Consider the following 18,175-nt stretch of genomic DNA (forward strand, 5'->3'; position numbering starts at 1 on the left):
TTTAATTTGAATTGTTCTGAGCGGCTTTGAGAGCTTTCATCAGACTGGAGGGAGGTGAGTAGCGGGGTACCTCAGGGCTCAGTGCTCGGTCGGGTACTTTTTAACATATTTATTAATGATCTAGATGAGGGGGTGGAGGGACTGCTCATCAAATTTGCAGATGACACCAAATTGGGAGGACTGGCAAATACTCCAGAAGATAGCGACAGAGTTCAACGAGATCTGAACACAATGGAAAAATGGGCAAATGAGAAAGATGGAATTTAATAAAGGTAAGTGTAAAGTTCTGCATCTGGGTCAGAAAAATGAAAAGCATGCCTACTGGATGGAGGATACACTTCTAGGTAACACTGTGTGTGAATGAGACCTTGGGGTACTTGTGGATTGTAGGCTAAACATGAGCAGGCGGTGTGAAGCAGTGGTAAAAAAGGAAAATGCCATTTGTCATAGTCCCATTGTATATGGCACTGGTCAGACCACACCTGGAGTACTGTGTGCAGTTCTGGAGGCCTCACTTCAAGAAGGATGTAGATAAAATTGAAAGGGTACAGAGGAGAGTGACGAGGATGATCAGGGGCCAAGGGAACAAGCCCTATGAAGGTAGGTTGAGGGACTTGGGAATGTTCAGCCTGGAGAAAAGGAGGTTGAGAGGGGACATGATAGCCCTCTTTAAGTATTTGAAAGGTTGTCACTTGGAGGAGGGCAGGATGCTGTTTCCGTTGGCTGCAGAGGAAAGGATGCGCAGTAATGGGTTTAAACTACAAGCACAACGATATACAAAGAAAACAAAGATCATGGCATCCAGCCCTCTCAATTCCTGGCAAATAGATGGGGAAGAAATGGAGATAGTGACAGATTTTATTTTCCTGGGCTCCAAGATCACTGCAGATGGGGACTGCAGCAAAGAAATTAAAAGACGCTTGCTCCTGGGGAGGAAAGCTATTGCAAATCTAGACAGCATCCTAAAAAGCAGAGACATCACCCTGCCAACAAAAGTGCGTTTAGTCAAGGCTATGGTCTTCCCAGTTGCAATGTATGGCTGCGAAAGTTGGACCATAAGGAAGGCCGAGCATCAAAGAATTGAGGCTTTTGAACTCTGGTGCTGGAGAAGACTCTTGCGAGTCCCTTGGACTGCGAGGCGAACAAACCAGTCAGTCCTAGAGGAGATCAACCCTGACTGTTCTTTAGAAGGCCAGATCCTGAAGATGAAACTCAAATACTTTGGCCACCTCATGAGAAGGAAGGACTCCCTGGAGAAGAGCTTAATGCTGGGAGCGATCGAGGGCAAAAGAAGAAGGGGACGACAGAGAATGAGGTGGCTGGATGGAGTCACTGAAGCAGTAGGTGCAAACTTAAATGGACTCCGGGGAATGGTAGAGGACAGGAAGGCCTGGAGGATCATTGTCCATGGGGTCGCGATGGGTCGGACACGACTTCGCATATAACAACAACAACAACAACGATATAGGCTAGATATCAGGGGAAAAAATTTCACAGAGTAGTTCAGCAGTGGAATAGGCTGCCTAAGGAGGTGGTGAGCTCCCCTTCACTGGCAGTCTTCAAGCAAAGGTTGGATACACACTTTTCTTGGATGCTTTAGGCTGATCCAGCGTAGAACAAGGAGTTGGACTAGATGGTCTGTATGGCCCCTTCCAACTCTATGATTCTGTGTGATTCTCTGTGTGTGTAAGGCCTATTATGCACGGCCGCTGAAACGGCAGCTTGGAGAACGCGGAGGAGGAAGAAGTGAAGCAAACCGTTTACGCACAGGACGGAACGCAACGGTGGCAAAACCCAGAGTATCCGATTATGTACGCGGCTACTCCGGAGCCGCTTCTGGTTGTGTCCTGGTCCTGGGAAGTTCCACTTTCTTCCGCATCTCGCTAACGTGGCTTTTTCGGCAGCATACATTGGCTCTGCGCCCGGTTGCCGCCTGCAGCGTGCATAATTGGTGATTTTAGCCGCCGCCATTCCACCCTGAATGCGGACCTTTCATTCCGTGCACAATGGGCCTATGAGAGGCTTTTTTTGTTTAAAAAGCAGGATAAAAGACAAAGTAAAGTTAAATGAGTTATTCAGGCTGGGAGCCATGTTGATCTAAAGCAGCAGAACAAAGTTTGAGTCCAGTGATGCCTTTGAGGTGAATTGCTCAGTGATATAAATAATTCTAGGAGGAGAAGTTCTCACTTCTCTGTCTGACCATTGCCAGGTAAAGTGACCATTGCCTTAGACTGCGATCTTATGCATACTTACAGGGAAGGGGGTTCCATTGAACTGAACAGAGCTTACTTCTAAGTGAGCATCCATAGACTAGAACTGCAGATGTAAAAAGGCACCTTACATACAGTACAGTCCTAAGCAGACTTGAACTCATCTAATCTATTACAATGCAGTTTCTGTATTCTACTGCATGTTGGCTACCCTGGACATTTTACTGTCAGATCGTAATGAGGAGCAATCATTGTTAGAGAATCCTTGTTTTATCTTGCCTTGCATCCTACACTAATTACATTGTAGCAGGAACTGAGAATATGGCCCTGATAAATCTTATTATGAATAATCTTTTGACAAGAAGACAGTGCTGTGCTATTTTTGTAGTATTAATATGTTAATGATTTCAAGCCTTTGCTTGTATATTAAGACAGAAAATCTGAATGCATATTTGTAATGCAATGCCTTAAGCTACTGACAGAATAATAATGTACAGGCACAGCACTCCAGTTAAATACTGATTTCTTAACTATGTTCAATGGTTGCAACTGTATTCTTTTTATACAAAGGAGCTAATTAATCTTTTAGTTTGCATATAGGAATAAATTTTCATAACAGGATTTCTCACCTAAAAGACAAAGCATAAAGTTACATTGGTAATTTGCACAACATATGAACACCTGCACACAAGCAGGATACTTTTATACTGAACCAGGTCCACCAAGGTCAGCACTGAGACTGGCAGTAGCTCTCCAGGTCTTAGGCAGGAGCCCTTCACATCATCTAATGCCTAGTCCTTTTAGATGGAGATGCTGGGGACTGAACTTGGGACCTGCTGCATGATATGCCGAGGCTCTTCCACATGCCAGAGGGGCAGTAATACAAGTCTGCTGCAGCTAGAATAAAATAATCTCATGGGACTTTGAAGACCAACACATCCTGAAAATATACATCCCCTGATCCACCTAGGGTGATCTACATATATAATATGCATAGCATCATGTATGAACATCTTTTAAAACAAAAGCAGACCTAGATACTTTGACCACCTCATGAGAAGGAAGGACTCCTTGGAGAAGAGCCTAATGCTGAGAGCAATTGAGGGCAAAAGAAGAAGGGGACAACAAAAATGAGGTGGCTGGATGGAGTCACTGAAGCAGTAGGTGCAAACTTAAATGGACTCCAGGGAATGGAAGAGGACAGGAAGGCCAGGAGGATCATTGTCCATGGGGTTGCGATGGGCCGGACACGACTTCGCAACTAACAACAACAAGACCTAGATAAGGGCATACTATTTAACTCAATTGCATCTATATCCGATAGTGAACTCTAAGCAGAATAACTGCTTATTCTCTATATTTGATTTGTTAACTGTAAAATTAGCAGACCACAGAGTACCCATGGATAGATTTTACTATAAGTATTTCAGAGATAATTCTTATTTTGTGCACTCTGATGGTGGATCTGATGGTGGTTAACCTCATCCTATCGTCAGACGGCTATGCTCTGAAGGTCCGGCTTTGTGTACCACCCCCTCACGGGGTAGGTGGAGGGCATATTTTTGCCCACCCACAGAAACTTATGGATCCAAATGGATTCCTGAATGACCTGTGTGGTCCTGGTGCTTTGTTAGATTATTTACTGTATATACTCGCATATAAGCCAAGTTTTCAAGCACAGTTTTTAGCACTTAAAATACCTCCTCGGCTTATACTTGGGTAATTTATTAACAGCCTGCCCCCAGCCAGGCAATTGCAGCTTTGCATCTGCAACCTGAACTCTTTGGAAGTGAGCTAGTGGCCTCCAGTTAACCTTTGCCTTCTGCAAAGATTTTAAAAACTAAGCTCTTTGCAAGTGAGCTAATTGCTCCCAGCTAACCATTGCCTTCTGCAAATATCTTGAAAGCCTGCTCTGGCAGTTTGTAGGACATCAATGGTTTGGCTGAGAAATTCTGATATTTTTTCCCCTTTTCCTAATCAATTCTTCCAAACAATTCTTTTTGGTTTTTGTGGGTGGGATTTTGGGGGTGCTTTGGGATTTACTAGTTTTTCAGTGTTTCTTCTTTTACCTGAGGGGCAGCATTGTTTGCATTTTCTTCTTGGGGTTGTGTTTGTTTTAAAAGTTGAATTTTAGTTCTTTCTTTCAGTTTTCAGTTTTACAGTTCTTTCTTTCAGTGTTTTGTTCTGGGGAGCACTGTAGCCCCCAGTTTGGTAGCTGTTGTACTTGTTGTAGTAGGTTGCCAACTTTGGGTACTATTGTTCTGTTCTGGTTTGCTGGCCTGAGGGGCACTGTTTGGTTCTCTTGCCAGAGCTGTTCTCACAGAGCAGTTCTGTCAGTGCTCTCTCAGGGTGTCTGGCATCAAGAGAGGAAAGGAAGGCAATTGTAAGCCGCTTTGAGACGCGTTTGGTTAGTGAAAAGCGGGGTACAAAAACCAGCAGCTATTCATCCTCTTGACTTTTCTGTATTTGTTGGGAAGGAGGCTGGATGGGAAAGCCTGTGATGATTGAGCATGGATTAAGCGCTTAGGCCATTCTGTAAATTTACCAGTAGCCTGCTGCATTTCCCACCCTCGGCTTATATGCGAATCAATAAGTTTGCTTATATACGAGTATATACGGTAGTTAGCAACTGGCATGATCAGATGCTGGCTGGTATCAATGCGATCGCTCCTTGATGCCTGCTCTACCTCCTCATCAAACTAATGCCATGGTATAACAAAGAGCTACGTAAGAGAAAAAGGGAGCTGAGACAACTAGAGTGAGCATGGAGGAAGACTCATGATGGTCGAAGAGGCCATCATGGACCAACTAAGATCATATCTAGATGAAACTTTGGTGTTTGACATATTCCAGTCTGGCTTCTGTCCTGGCCTTGAGGTGGGAAAGGTTAGGTTGCCCTGATGGATGGGTTGGTGCTGCTCATGATGTTAGATCTCACAGCGCTGTTCAACGTGGTAGACCAGTGGTCCCCAACCTGCGGGCCGCGGAGGCCATGGCGCCGGGCCGCGGCTCCCTCTCCCCGCCCCCCCCGCAGTAAAAATGTTCCCAGGCCGCAAGCTTACGGCCCGGGAAGCTTCTTACTGCGGGAGGGCGGGGAGAGGGAATCAGGGCCGGCCCGGGCCGCGCATCGGGCCGCAATTTGGCCGCACATGGCGCATTTGCGCATGCGCAATGCACGGCCCGATGCGCGGGCATGGCCCGCGCAGGCACGACCCGCGGGCACAGCCCGATGCCCTGCCGGTCCCCAGCCTCAGAAGGTTGGGGACCACTGTGGTAGACCATGATATCCTAGCTCACTGCCTCACCGATGCGGGTATACAGGGGACAGCCTTACAGAGGCTGATCTCTTCTCCATGGTTGCAGACTGAGGGTTGCAGTAGATGCGCACTTTTATCACCCACTTTGTTCAACATCTTCATGTGCCCCTATAGACCATTTGCTGGAGATTTAGGCTTGTGTGTCATCAGTATGTTGATGACAGTCAGCTCTGTCTTCTAATGCAGGGGTTGTCAACCTGTGGTCCTCCAGTTGTCTATGGACCACAAGTCCCATGAGCCCCTGCCAGCAAATACCTAACTGGCTCCAAAACATAGTGATCCATGCAATCACTAGCCATAGTGATCCATGCAACAGCCACCTACAAGTTAGATTTCTGTAACTCATTCTACATGGGCCAGCCCTTGTCCTTGACCCATAAATTGGAACTGGTCCAGAATGCAGCAGCATGGGTCCTCACAATAACTTCTTGGAGGCCCCATATTTGTTTCATCCTTAGGCAATTGCATTGGATCCCAGATGAATTTTAGATCAAGTTCGAGGTTTTGGTATTGACCTTAAAGGCCACCTGTGGTCTGGGTCTGGTGTACCTGAAGGGCTGCTTAACTGAGTATATGCCCTGAGGAGCACTCTGCTCAGCCAACAGAAACTGGCTGGTGATCTCCAGCCCTAGAGAAGCATGTCTGGCCTTAACCAGGGCCAGGGACTTTTCGGTCCTGGCCCCCACCTGATGGAATGAGCTCCCAGAAGAGCTGCAGGCCCTACAGAAACGTCCTCAGTTGGAGCTTTTCTGGCAGGCTTTTGGTTGGTGCCAGTAAACAGCTAAATACCCTCTGAATGGGCCCTTGCTAAGAATAACCTCCCCCCTGAATAGGACGGGGAGACCCAAAAACTAAGATTTTTGATTGATGTAGGTTTGGACTATTTTTAACTGCTTTTAAAATATTTTAATTATTTATTATTTTGTAGTTTATATAATGTGAACCATCCTGAGCTGGTAATACCAAGAGGAGTGGTATAGAAATTTCATTATAAAAAATAAAATGCAGCCAGTTAATTAGGCTGCAGATGTTTAGCATAAAGGTAAAGGTATCCCCTGCGCAAGCATTGAGTCATGTCTGACCTTTGGGGTGATGCCCTCTAGCGTTTTCATGGCAGACTCAATACGGGGTGGTTTGCCAGTGCCTTCCCCAGTCATTACCATTTACCCCCTAGCAAGCTGGGTACTCATTTTACCGACCTTGGAAGGATGGAAGGCTGAGTCAACCTTGAGTCGGCTGCTGGGATTGAATTCCCAGCCTCATGGGCAGAGGTTTCAGACTGCATGTCTGCTGCCTTACCACTCTGCGCCACAAGAGGCTCTTAGATATCTGGCATAGAGTTTGCCAATTATAGAAAGAAGGCTGATAAGGTGGAAATTTTCTGGAAGATTAGCATTGCCCTTTGTAAATATGGATAATTATTAAATTTAATCATGAATTGGGAGTGGCCCTGTATTGATCGATAAGAATAAACAGATTTACCAGCAGAGGAGATCACCACTGAATATATTTTTTTCAAAATTTCTGCAGGAAACCTGCTAGGACCAGGAGCTTTGCTGAATTTTAATTCTGAAATCAGCAACAATTTTATCAGTACTCATGGGATGCCAGTCAGGAATGTTACATGGAACAACATCATATACTTTGATTGAATCATTGTTGGGCACATTAAATATCACATCATAATGGTCTATCCATATTTGAGGGGAAATATTAACATTAATATAACCAATTCTATGATCAGAATATCCAAAGACATCCTGCCAGAAGATTTTAGTATTATTAAATTTTAATGCTTGAAACAATTAGGCCCAATTATCTTGGAAATAAAATCTCTTTTTGTCAATATAATATATTGAATTGATAAGTCATAAAAAGTTAGGTTTTTTTTTTTTAACTTTTCAGGATTATTCAATAGTTGACATTCCTTAAATGAGGACCTTAATAGCTTTCTTGCTGTGTGCACTCCTGATCAAACCAGGTTAAGGTCATATGAGCTGGTAAGGAAAAAGACTGGCCAAAGAGCTTAAATGATTCATTAATTAAGTGTAACCAAGTAAGGATTCTTCATATAAACAAAGAGAAGACATAACTGCTCTAAGTCTTAATTTGGTTTCTGATTCAAGGAAATAATTTAAATTCTCCTCAAGCAAAGGGAGACACCAAATACTTTTTTAACCTCTCATCAGAGTCTTGATCAAGATAGCAGGATTTTGAATTAGTTCTTTGCATGGTAACACCAACTCCAGAGGGAGATGGTCACTTTCTGTTCAAGAGCCAAAAGAAAAAATATTTAACATCACTAAGCTTGGAAGGCGAACAAGTACAATAGTTAACTATGCAGTCAGTCAGTAACCTTTTATTGGCATAAAATGTATAATACATATAAAAGTAGGGTTTAAAATTTCAACAAAATAGTAAAATGGGGTTACATAACCAAATAGATCTTAAAATGATTAAATAAACTATAAAAGATAAAATACAAGGTAGGCAGCATATTATAAAAGCATCTTAGTTAAAACTCTGGCAACTAAAATAGTTATCTCTGGGTCTTTGTCAGAGAGCAGAAATGGCAAGGTCATAGATTTACTTACAGAAGGCTTGTTTCCCAGCAAGGCAACAAAGCTGTCATCCTGACACTGCTCATATAAGGGGCAATCTAACAAAATGTGTGAGACAGAGTCAGGGCAACCAGAACCACACGGACAGAGTCTCACATGGTATGGGATATGGTGGAATCTTCCCTCTAAGACCTTTGAGGGGAAAGCATTCATTCGTGCCAGGAGAAAAGCTCTTCTCAGGGGTGGGACATCAAGGAGATGCAAATATGTAGGAATAATATTTCTCTGCATAATGATGCCAAAGAATGCTGCTGAGCAGACTTGAGGCTGGGTAGGTATGAGTTCCTGCTGCTCATGGTCTAATATTCTCTGTTTAATAATCCGGAAGATACATTTTTCTTCCAGAGGTAGTAGGGAGTTCAGATCGATGCCAATGGAGGCTAATTTTTGTTCAATAGCCTGGAACCATTGAAATTTAAGAGGGTCACTTTTTAGACAAGTTAAAAGGCTGCCAGTTTCTATTCTAAAAAACAGTCTGACCCAAAATTTAAAAGGAGCTATCCAGGCCCCTGTCTCTACCCTAATTTGGCCAAATTCTGCGCAAATGGCATGGTAGGAGACACAATTGGGAACCCCTGCAATTTGCCTATAGAAAGCAGATTGAACACCCTCAATAGATTTATTAAAGGCAGGAACCCATAAGGGACATCCAAACAGGAGCTGGGACATTACTTTGGCATTAAAAATTTTAATTGCTGCAGGAATAAACTGGTTACCTTTTGCAGAGAAAAAGAACTGTTTTATCAAGGAAGATGAGGATTTGGCCAGATTGATAGCTCGTTGGCAGTGGGAGCTCCATTTCTGGTTATATTGGAAGGTAACACCTAGATACTTAAATGTTTTGACTTGTTCTATTGAAGTGCCTCCAATAGACCAAGTCATTGCATGCCAGCTCTTAGAGAAAACCAAAACTTTTGTTTTACCATAGTTAATTACTAACTTATTATCTTGGCAATATTGGTAAAAGGTGGATAAGTATCGTTGTAAGCCAACCCTTGTATATGAGAGTATTGTAGTATCGTCGGCATACAACAACAAAGGAATATGCTGGGAACCAAGTTTTGGGGGATGACCATTAATAGGTTCCAGTTTTTGCGCTAAATCATTAATGAATAAGTTAAACAACAAGGGGGCCAGAATACAGCCTTGCTTAACTCCAATGGTCATTGAGATCTTAGAGGTTAAGTCTCCCTTTGAAGAATACCGGACTTGGCAGGAGGTGGACACATAAAGTTTTTGGATGAGAAACACAAGTCTCGGTTCCATACTCATTAATTGCAATTTATTCCAGAGCATATCCCTATCTATCTTATCAAAGGCACTTTTAAGGTCTATAAAAGCTGTGTATAGCCTCTTACCATTTTGGGACGTATATTTCTCGGCCAGGCATGAGAGAGTTAAACAATGATCTATAGTAGAGTTACCCTGCAAGAAACCAATCTGTTCAGGACCTATAATTCTTTGAGAGCGAGCCCAATCAGTTAGGCGCCGTTCGAGATGTTTTGCATAAATCTTACCTATAATTGATAATAAACTAATAGGTCTAAAATTATTAGGGTCATTATGGTCACCCTTTTTAAACATGGGAACAATGATTGAATTCAACCAAGAACTTGGGACAATCCCATGTAAGTCAATTAAGGTAAATAAGTTGGCCAAGGGTGGAGCCCACCATTTAGGGTTGTTTTTTAGAAGTTCAGCTGATAGGGCATCCTGGCCTGGGGCTTTGCCTATCTTAAGGCTCAGAATTAGTTCCTCTACTTCGTCAGGCAAAACTGGGGACCATCTAGGGACATTAGTTGGGATGGAGTCATTCAGCAGATTTTCTGGGGCTGCTGGGACATTAAATAGAGCAGAAAAATGATCAACCCAAACTTGGGGGGCAATAATAAGTTCTAAATTATCAGTTTTTCCCCTCAAGGGTCCTCTTACAGCTGACCAGAATGCTTTGGAATTTTTGGATTTAACAATGTCAAATAGGCGGGCCCAATTATCGTGAGCGTAAAGCCGTTTTTTCTCTCGGATAAGATAATTATACTGTTTTTTTTGTTCAAAGTAACTGTGGATAATAGTCTGATCCTCTGACGATTGGGCCTGTCTAAATAGCTCTCTCAGGTTTTTTTTTGAGATATGACATTCTTGGTCAAACCAGGAGGAATTGCTGCCTTTGTTACAGACTGGTTGTGCTTTAAGGCCACAAAGGTCAACTATCTGAGAATACAGCTCTACAGCAGTCATAGGTGAGCTTGAGTTAATTAAAGTCTCCCGGAGTTCTATCATTCTTTCAGATTCCAAAAGAGATGTGATCTCTTTCTCCATCTTAGCGGACCATCTAATCCGTTTCAAACAAGATTCAGTGGGAACTGCTGGTATAGATTCACTGGGACTGCAAACATCTATCCCAGTATGATCCCAGTTTAGAGTCAGTGGAAGGTGGTCACTCTCAGTACGTGAGTCTATAGAGAAAGAAGAAATATTTTGGAAGCAGTTAAAAGTGCATAATCCGTAATCAATCACACTCTGTCCTCGAGGGGACGTGAATGTGAAATCTGCAGATGTGGGAAACTTGCTTTGACTATTTAATATCAGAAAATTGTGCTCTATACAGAATTCAGTTAATTTGATCCCTGCCTCGTTAATGACACTGTCCTTAGAGTTCCTCAAAGGCCAAATGGAGGGTAGTAAGTCCTCATCTTCCCCAAACCCCAACCTTGCAAAGATATCATTATTATTAGTGCCAATTCGAGCATTAAAATCTCCTAAAATAATGAATTGTGCTGAGGAGTGGTCCTTATATATTGAAAATATAAAATTAGAAAATTTGGCCCAGTTTTGGTTGAGAGTCAAATAATTCTGGGCAGGAGGGAGGTAAACATTAATTATTATTAGTGAGGAATTATTCCAGTGCAATAGGATGGCCATAGCTAAATATTGGCAGCAGCCTAAAATAGAAGGGTTAGCAACAGAGTCAATCTTCAGCAAGGTGGAAATGCCCGCTTTGTAACGTCCCTTGGGCTCATTTTTATAGGCTGGTAAGTTAAATGATGTAAATCCCTTGAGATGAATTTTTTCTTGAAACCAAGTTTCCTGGAGGAGAATACAATCAAAGGAGGTTAAGAATTCTGCAAAATCAGAGTCTCCGGATTTGTTTTTCCATCCAGCAATGTTCCAGGATGCTATCCGAAGTCTAGGGTGGGAATGGTCTCCAAATAGTCAATCATTTCTTGCAGCTGGTTCTTCAGGTTGCGTCCACTGGGGAGAAGGATCAGAGTTGGTCTGAGTGAGCTCCTCCCCTTCTGGGGTCTTAAGATCTTCCTGGAGAGATTTTGCTTGTGGAGATTTTCCTTCCACGTTTGCATTGGTCTTTGGCGTATTATGGGATGAGGTGGAAGGTGAAGAATCTAACAACAGCTTCTTTTCTTCACTCATCTTATAAAGTTCCCTGGATGCAACGTGTGGTGTTTTATTTACTAATTCTGAAAATTCCTGGGCCAGAGATTTAGTATTGGATTGGTTGTTTTGTCTTTGGCTCAGCAAAGTACTAAGAATTATTTGTGAGTCCAACTCAAAATCTTCTCTGTGATCTGTTGGCTGTGATGAGGCCATGGGTCTTTCTATTCTCTTTCCTTGAGGATTTGCTTCAAGTTCATCTCTTGACCCCCTTGGTTTATTTTTTTCTTCCATTTCCGGGCCTTTAAATGGGTCTGGTTTCCTCAGACTCACCTCCATTGCTGAACAGAAGGTGGATTCTAAAGCTGGCATTGAGTCAGGAGTTACTGGTCTCCCTTCACTTGTGTTTAGGGAGAGATCTAAGTCTATTTGGCTTTCTTTGTAGCTGCTATTCTTTGCTCTTAAAGTCTGAATAGTCTGTACAGGTGATAGGCTTAAATTCCTTGAACTCTTACTTAGATTTATTCTTGTACTCTGTTGATTTGTCAGCTTTGACTTCCTTAGATTTCCTTTTTGTAGGGAGGTTATTACTCCTTTCCTCCTACATATGTTGCTATTTGGTAGCATTTTAGAAATAGATAGTTCCTTCTCTCCTGTCTTCAGTGCTGCAGGCCTTGTGTTCATGCCTCTTAGTTGTTTTTGAGGATCCTTCAGCTTACACAATGGGGAGTTAACTATGCTACAGCCAAGAGGAGAAATAAAGTAAACTCATTATTAGTAGGGAAGAGGGATAACCATTTAAAACCACGTTATAAGTAATATAAATTTCCATGAATTGGATATCAGCTCTGTTAATCTAGACATCCTTGGAGTCACGAGAAGAGGAAAGTGCACTGTGGGAGTATATCTTCATTTTCATAGCCCAGTTGGGTGCCTAGAATTAAATTATTAGAACCAATTTGAACTTTTAGGTCACCTAAAATAATAAACTGGGCAGCAGGATATTCTTTTGATAAAGAAAACAGAACATCAGAAAATGTGTCTTAATAATTAGCGATCTTATGTAGATCATGGCTATAAGCAATAATCTGATTAAATCAGAAACTAGAGTATCTACCTTGTGTCCACAGTATTAGAGGAGAAACTCTGAAGAGCACAGTTGTTCTACAGGTTTGTTTAAATGTGGGATGTTGAGGTTTATATAATTAGGTATAAAATATTAATAGCATAAACTTCACATAAAATTGTAAATTAATACATAATAAAAAATTAGAATCTGTTAGCTGATTCTATGTTTTAATGGAGCTGACTCTTGACCACACAACAAAACTCCTATTAGTTCTAATGGCACTTTTGTATCTAAATCTGTACAACAGTGAAAAATAGATGAGCCTACTCAGTATGCAGTTAACTAGTTTGGTTTTTGTATGTGTGTGTGACAGTATATTAAATCTGCAAACGTAGTTTCTCGGTGTGACATTTTGCCTGATTCATCCAGTCAGACCTAATTAAAGAAAATGTCCCCAAATTTGCAGTTAAGAATTTCAGATTAATAAATCAAAGATTAGTCACTATTTAAATCTTTGGGATAGTCAAATGAAAACGAACTAAGTATGGATTAACCAGATCTGAGCTGACTTTATATACATCAGTTTTTCAACAGAGCCTGGGAGCTTAGATAAGATACCCTTAAAATATATAATTCTCACTTTAATTATGGATACATTTCATAGTTCATATGTCCCTGGATTGCAACCATCATCCAACAATGAAACTGTTAAAGAAAACCTTCATGCATAGTTTCATCAAACAGCCTACCAAATAATTTTGTGCACAATTCTTCCTTGAGATAATCCAGTATCAGTTTGCAGAGGAATCTCCATACGGCTCAAAACGGGGATAGGGTAAAAGCTGGAGCGGGCATTAAACAAATAAGAGTACCACAAAAAAAAGTGGGATGCATTACTGATACCTGAGAACAATATTTTGGGAGGACTGGCAAATACTCCAGAAGATAGAGACAGAGTTCAACAAGATCTGAACACAATGGAAAAATGGGCAAATGAGAACAAGATGCAATTTACTAAAGATAAGTGTAAAGTTCTGCATCTGGGTCAGTAAAATGAAAAGCATGCCTACTGGATGGGGGATACGCTTCTAGGTAACACTGTGTGTGAACGAGACCTTTGGGTATTTGTGGATTGTAAGCTAAACATGAGCAGGCAGTGTGATGCAGTGGTAAAAAAGGCAAATGCCATTTTGGACTGTATCAACAGGGGCATCACATCAAAATCACAAATGTCAGTCCCATTGTATACGGCACTGGTCAGACCACACCTGAAGTACTGTGTGCAGTTCTGGAGGCCTCATTTCAAGAAGGACGTAGATAAAATTGAAAGGGTACAGAGGAGAGTGACGAGGATGATCTGGGGCCAAGGGACCAAGCCCTATGAAGATAGGTTGAGGGACTTGGGAATGTTCAGCCTGGAGAAAAGGAAGTTGAGAGGGGACATGATAGCCCTCTTTAAGTATTTGGATGGTTGTCACTTGGAGGAGGGCAGGATGCTGTTCCCATTGGCTGCAGAGGAAAGGACGTGCAGTAATGGGTTTAAACTACAAGTACAACGATATAGGCTAGATATCAGGAAAAAATTGTTCACAGTCAGAGTAGTTCAGCAGTGGAATAGGCTGCCTAAGGAGGTGGTGAGCTCCCCTTCACTGGCAGTCTTCAAGCAAAGGTTGGATACACACTTTTCTGGGATGCTTTAGGATGGTTTGGGCTGATCGTGCATTGAGCAAGGGGTTGGACTAGACCAGTGGTCCCCAACCTTTCTGCATCGGGCCGCACCCGCTCATCGGGCCGCGCCCGTGCATCGGGTCGCACCCGCATGGCCCACGCCCGCGCATTGGGCCGTGCCCGAGATGCGCGGCCCGGCCCTGATTCCCTCTCCCCGCCCTCCCTCAGTAAGAAGCTTCCCGGGCTGCAAGCTTGCGGCCCGGGAAGTTTTTTACTGCGGTGGGGGGGCGGGGAGAGGGAGCCGCAGCCTGGCGCCATGACCTTCGCGGCCCGCAGGTTGGGGACCACTGGACTAGATGGCCTGTATGGCGCCTTCCAACTCTATGATTCTATGATTCTAGAAATGAAAAGGCAGAAATCCGGCACCCTTATTAACCCTTACTAGGCAAAAAAACCTCCAGAACACCATGGAACAGGCCAGAATGGGTATTAAACAAGAGTACCACAAAAAATAGGGGGATGCATTACAGACACTTGAGAACAATATTTTAGGAATGAAGAAGTATAACTCTCGTCTCTTTATTAACCTGTTCTGGAACAAAATGCCACTGGAACATCCCAGAATGGCTATTAAACAAACTAGAGTATCACAAAAAATAGTAGGTTGAATTATAGACACTGAAAGCAATATTTTAGAAATGAAAAAAATTGAATTCTCATACATTTATTAATTTGTTCCAGGCCTAAATGCATTTGGGACACCGTGGAATAGGCATTAGACAAACATGAATGCTGCAAAAAAGAAGAGGATGAATTACAGACAATATCTGAGAAATAAAAAAGTGGAACTCCCACAACTTTATTTAAGAAATGAAAAAGTGGAACCTACCAAGTCAGAATGCCTCCAGGCACTCCAGAACAATATTTTGGAACTTTAAGCACAGTCACAGGGTACACTTACTTGTGACATCTCTCCCTAGGCTGCCCCTCTATGTTCTCAGCAAGTTTTGTGAGGTTTTGCATTCCAGGGAGAAGCACTGCAAATATGAAGCCTCTAAGTGGTCCATGGTTTGTTCTGTTCACTTCTGAACCCATGAGCAACAACTACCCAGTACCTCTCTGGAAACCTCTGCTCAGGTTGGAATGCAACTATGGAATACTTCCTTCCTTTCCCCACATTCTGGAGGCATTTTGGCCTGGAAAGGGTTAATCTGTTACCAATATTTCTGTGTTTTGATTTCCAAAATATTTTTCTGGAGTGCCTTTATTGCATCCCGCTGTTTTTTGCTGTATTGTGGTATGTTTAATGCTCATTCCAACCTGTTCCTGGGTGTTCTGGAGGTATTTTAGCCCAAAGCAGGTTAATAAGCGCACAATATTTCTGTGTTTGGATTTCCAAAATATTGTTCTGGAGTGCCTTAAACACATCCCACTGTTTTTTTAGGTACTGTTATTTGTTTAATGCCAATTTCAGCTGGTTCCAGAGGCATTTTGGCTTGGTATTTGTTTAATGCCAATTTCAGCCTGGTTCAGAGGCATTTTGGCCTGAAAAGGGTTAATAAAGGTGTGGGAATCCCATTTTCACATTTCTAAAATATTATTCTTAAATGTCTATAATGTAAGGTGACCAGATTACAATACTATTTTTGCGTTCTATGAAACTTTTTGTTGCTCCATATAGACCAAATTTTTAATCAAGAACCCTCTCGGTCAATGGTATCCTGCTTTACCAATGTTAAAATCTGGTCACCTTGCTATAATGCATCCCACTGTTTTTGTGGTACTCTTGTTTGTTTAATGCCCATTCTTGCTTTTACCCTGTCACAGTAAAATGTGCTTCTTCCCGTCTGCTAACTCCATGAATGGGCACATACAAGCCCAGTACACCAGAACATTATAAGGAATGAAAGTATTGGAAGTGAAGCAAAAGGAGCTGCTGGAATCCTAGAGAAAGAAAAAAACAACAGAGAAAGGCAAGAAATTGGACTCTTGGATAATCAAAAAAGAGGTTGCCAAGATCAATATTATGGAGTCACTGGATGACAGGGAGACTTTCATACTTGAAAATTCCCATACAGGAACAACAACAACAACAAGATTCATATCTTTAAAAGATTAACCATTCTTGATGGACTTTGGGCCAACAATCGGATTAAATGTTTTTAAAAGACTAAGTGACAGGAAGCACAGAAGCTTCGAATTTCCTCTATGCACGGGGAAGGGATAGCGCGCATTTGGGGTGGAATGGCGGCGACTAAAATCACCGGTAACGCACGGCGCCGGCTGCAACCGGCCGCAGATTCGGTGCATGCCGCCGAAAAAGCCATGTTAGCGAAACGCGGAAGAAAGCTTCCGGGTGACCAGGGCGCAACCAGAAGCAGCGCCGGGGTCGCCGCATGCATAATCGGTTACTCTGGATTTTGCCACTGTTGCGTCCTGTCCCGTGCATAAGCGGTTTGCTTCTCTGTGACTCAAAATCGCCGTTTCGGCGGCCGTGCATAATGGGCCATTGAGAGAAAAATGCTGTTCAAAGTACAAAGATGATCTATGGTAACAAGATACATTTTACTTACAAAAACAGATGCACATCTTACATGACACACTCATGTAGGTACATTTTATTTACTGTCAAGAGATTCACTTCCAAAAAGGGTGTTGCAGTTCTAAGGGTGTGTGTAAGTATGGCCAGAGGCTCAACATCTTACTGATGGGAAGATGGGGCTACTGCCAAGTGTACCTGAGAGAATTCTCTTAACCCTTTCTGTCCCAGAGCCTCTTGCATGCAATTAGAATATTATTATAATATATATATATTTGTAGGCTGCTGTTCCCAAGCCTGCTGTCTCACAGCTGCTAACAAGGTCTGTGGCTGCCTCCCATATTACTCTCTGGCCCTCCTTTTCTGAAATCTGAGCACTTTTGGGAGATGTGCACAAAAATTCCGGGATAATGTTATAGCAGTCTGTGTTTACACACACCTGTGTGTACAAAGGGAAGAAACAGCTCTTTAAATTTAATCATGAGGAGCCTGCTAGATCTTTGTTAGAGGCATATGTAAATTTACTCTAGTGAATATAAATGTACCTGCAGGACCACTAAAAGGTGCAACTCTACGTATACTTATTTCAGAATGAAATCAGTGAGATTTCTTTGGAATGAATACGGGCTGTAAGGTGCCCTGTAGTGGGCAGCCTGCTTCATTTGGTTTTATATTGAGCAGTTAAGTTTTTCTAATACCTTTAAAAAAGGGCTGTCTTTGCCCTTGAGTCAATTGCAGGCTATTGCATAGATTACATGAAACTAATATAGTGTGCTATAGGCATAAGATGGTCGTTAGTAACCTAAAGTGGATAGCTGCTCAGAAAATAGTACTCGGATTAAGAATCTAAAGTGAGGTTCACAGTATCATCTCTCTTTTCATATGTTAAATTCTGGATCCTGTTTCCTTGTTTAAAAAAGCAGCGGGTAAGGCAGTTTGTTCTGGGCACCACCGAGCTGTCAATTATTATATAATCGACAATAATATTTACGGGGGGGGGGTGTTGCTGTCTAGATTTGACTGCTCCAGGCGTCTAAATAACGCTTACCTCCCACATTTTCTTTTCATCATAACTTCAGTTACCGTTCTGTTTGTCCGGAGTTACAGGAAGTACTTGAGGCGCAAAGAAACTGATGCCAAAGAGATCAAATAATAAAGGCTACAGACGCCCTTTCAAGTCGACGTGTATGCAGCGCCTTCGGAGAACTGTAGGGAAACGAGCAGAGTTCAGTCGTGCACAACATACAAGAAGACTCTACTAGGCGTAGAGGAATGATTTCGCGCCTTGACTGGCAGCCAATCCTGTGCAGGAAAGGGGGAAGGGATTCCTACCGTTAGAATAACCGACTCGGTTGGCCGCT

The 18,175-nt window shown here is 42.4% G+C and overlaps 1 protein-coding gene across 1 annotated transcript; it reads right to left on the reverse strand.

Moving 5' to 3' along the window:
* Nucleotides 1–8,246: 8,246 nt before the first annotated feature.
* Nucleotides 8,247–18,072, reverse strand: LOC143838775 (uncharacterized). Its single transcript, XM_077340644.1, has 2 exons — nt 17,863–18,072; nt 8,247–12,277 (listed from the first exon to the last, which is right to left on the reverse strand). Exons 1-2 carry the CDS (start codon nt 17,883–17,885, stop codon nt 11,362–11,364), a joined length of 939 nt encoding a protein of 312 aa, XP_077196759.1. The 5' UTR covers nt 17,886–18,072; the 3' UTR covers nt 8,247–11,361.
* Between the last annotated feature and the right edge of the window lie 103 nt (nt 18,073–18,175).

The sequence above is a fragment of the Paroedura picta genome, chromosome 1 (genome assembly GCF_049243985.1).
Source record: "Paroedura picta isolate Pp20150507F chromosome 1, Ppicta_v3.0, whole genome shotgun sequence".
In the NCBI taxonomy this organism is placed as follows: Eukaryota; Metazoa; Chordata; class Lepidosauria; order Squamata; family Gekkonidae; genus Paroedura; species Paroedura picta.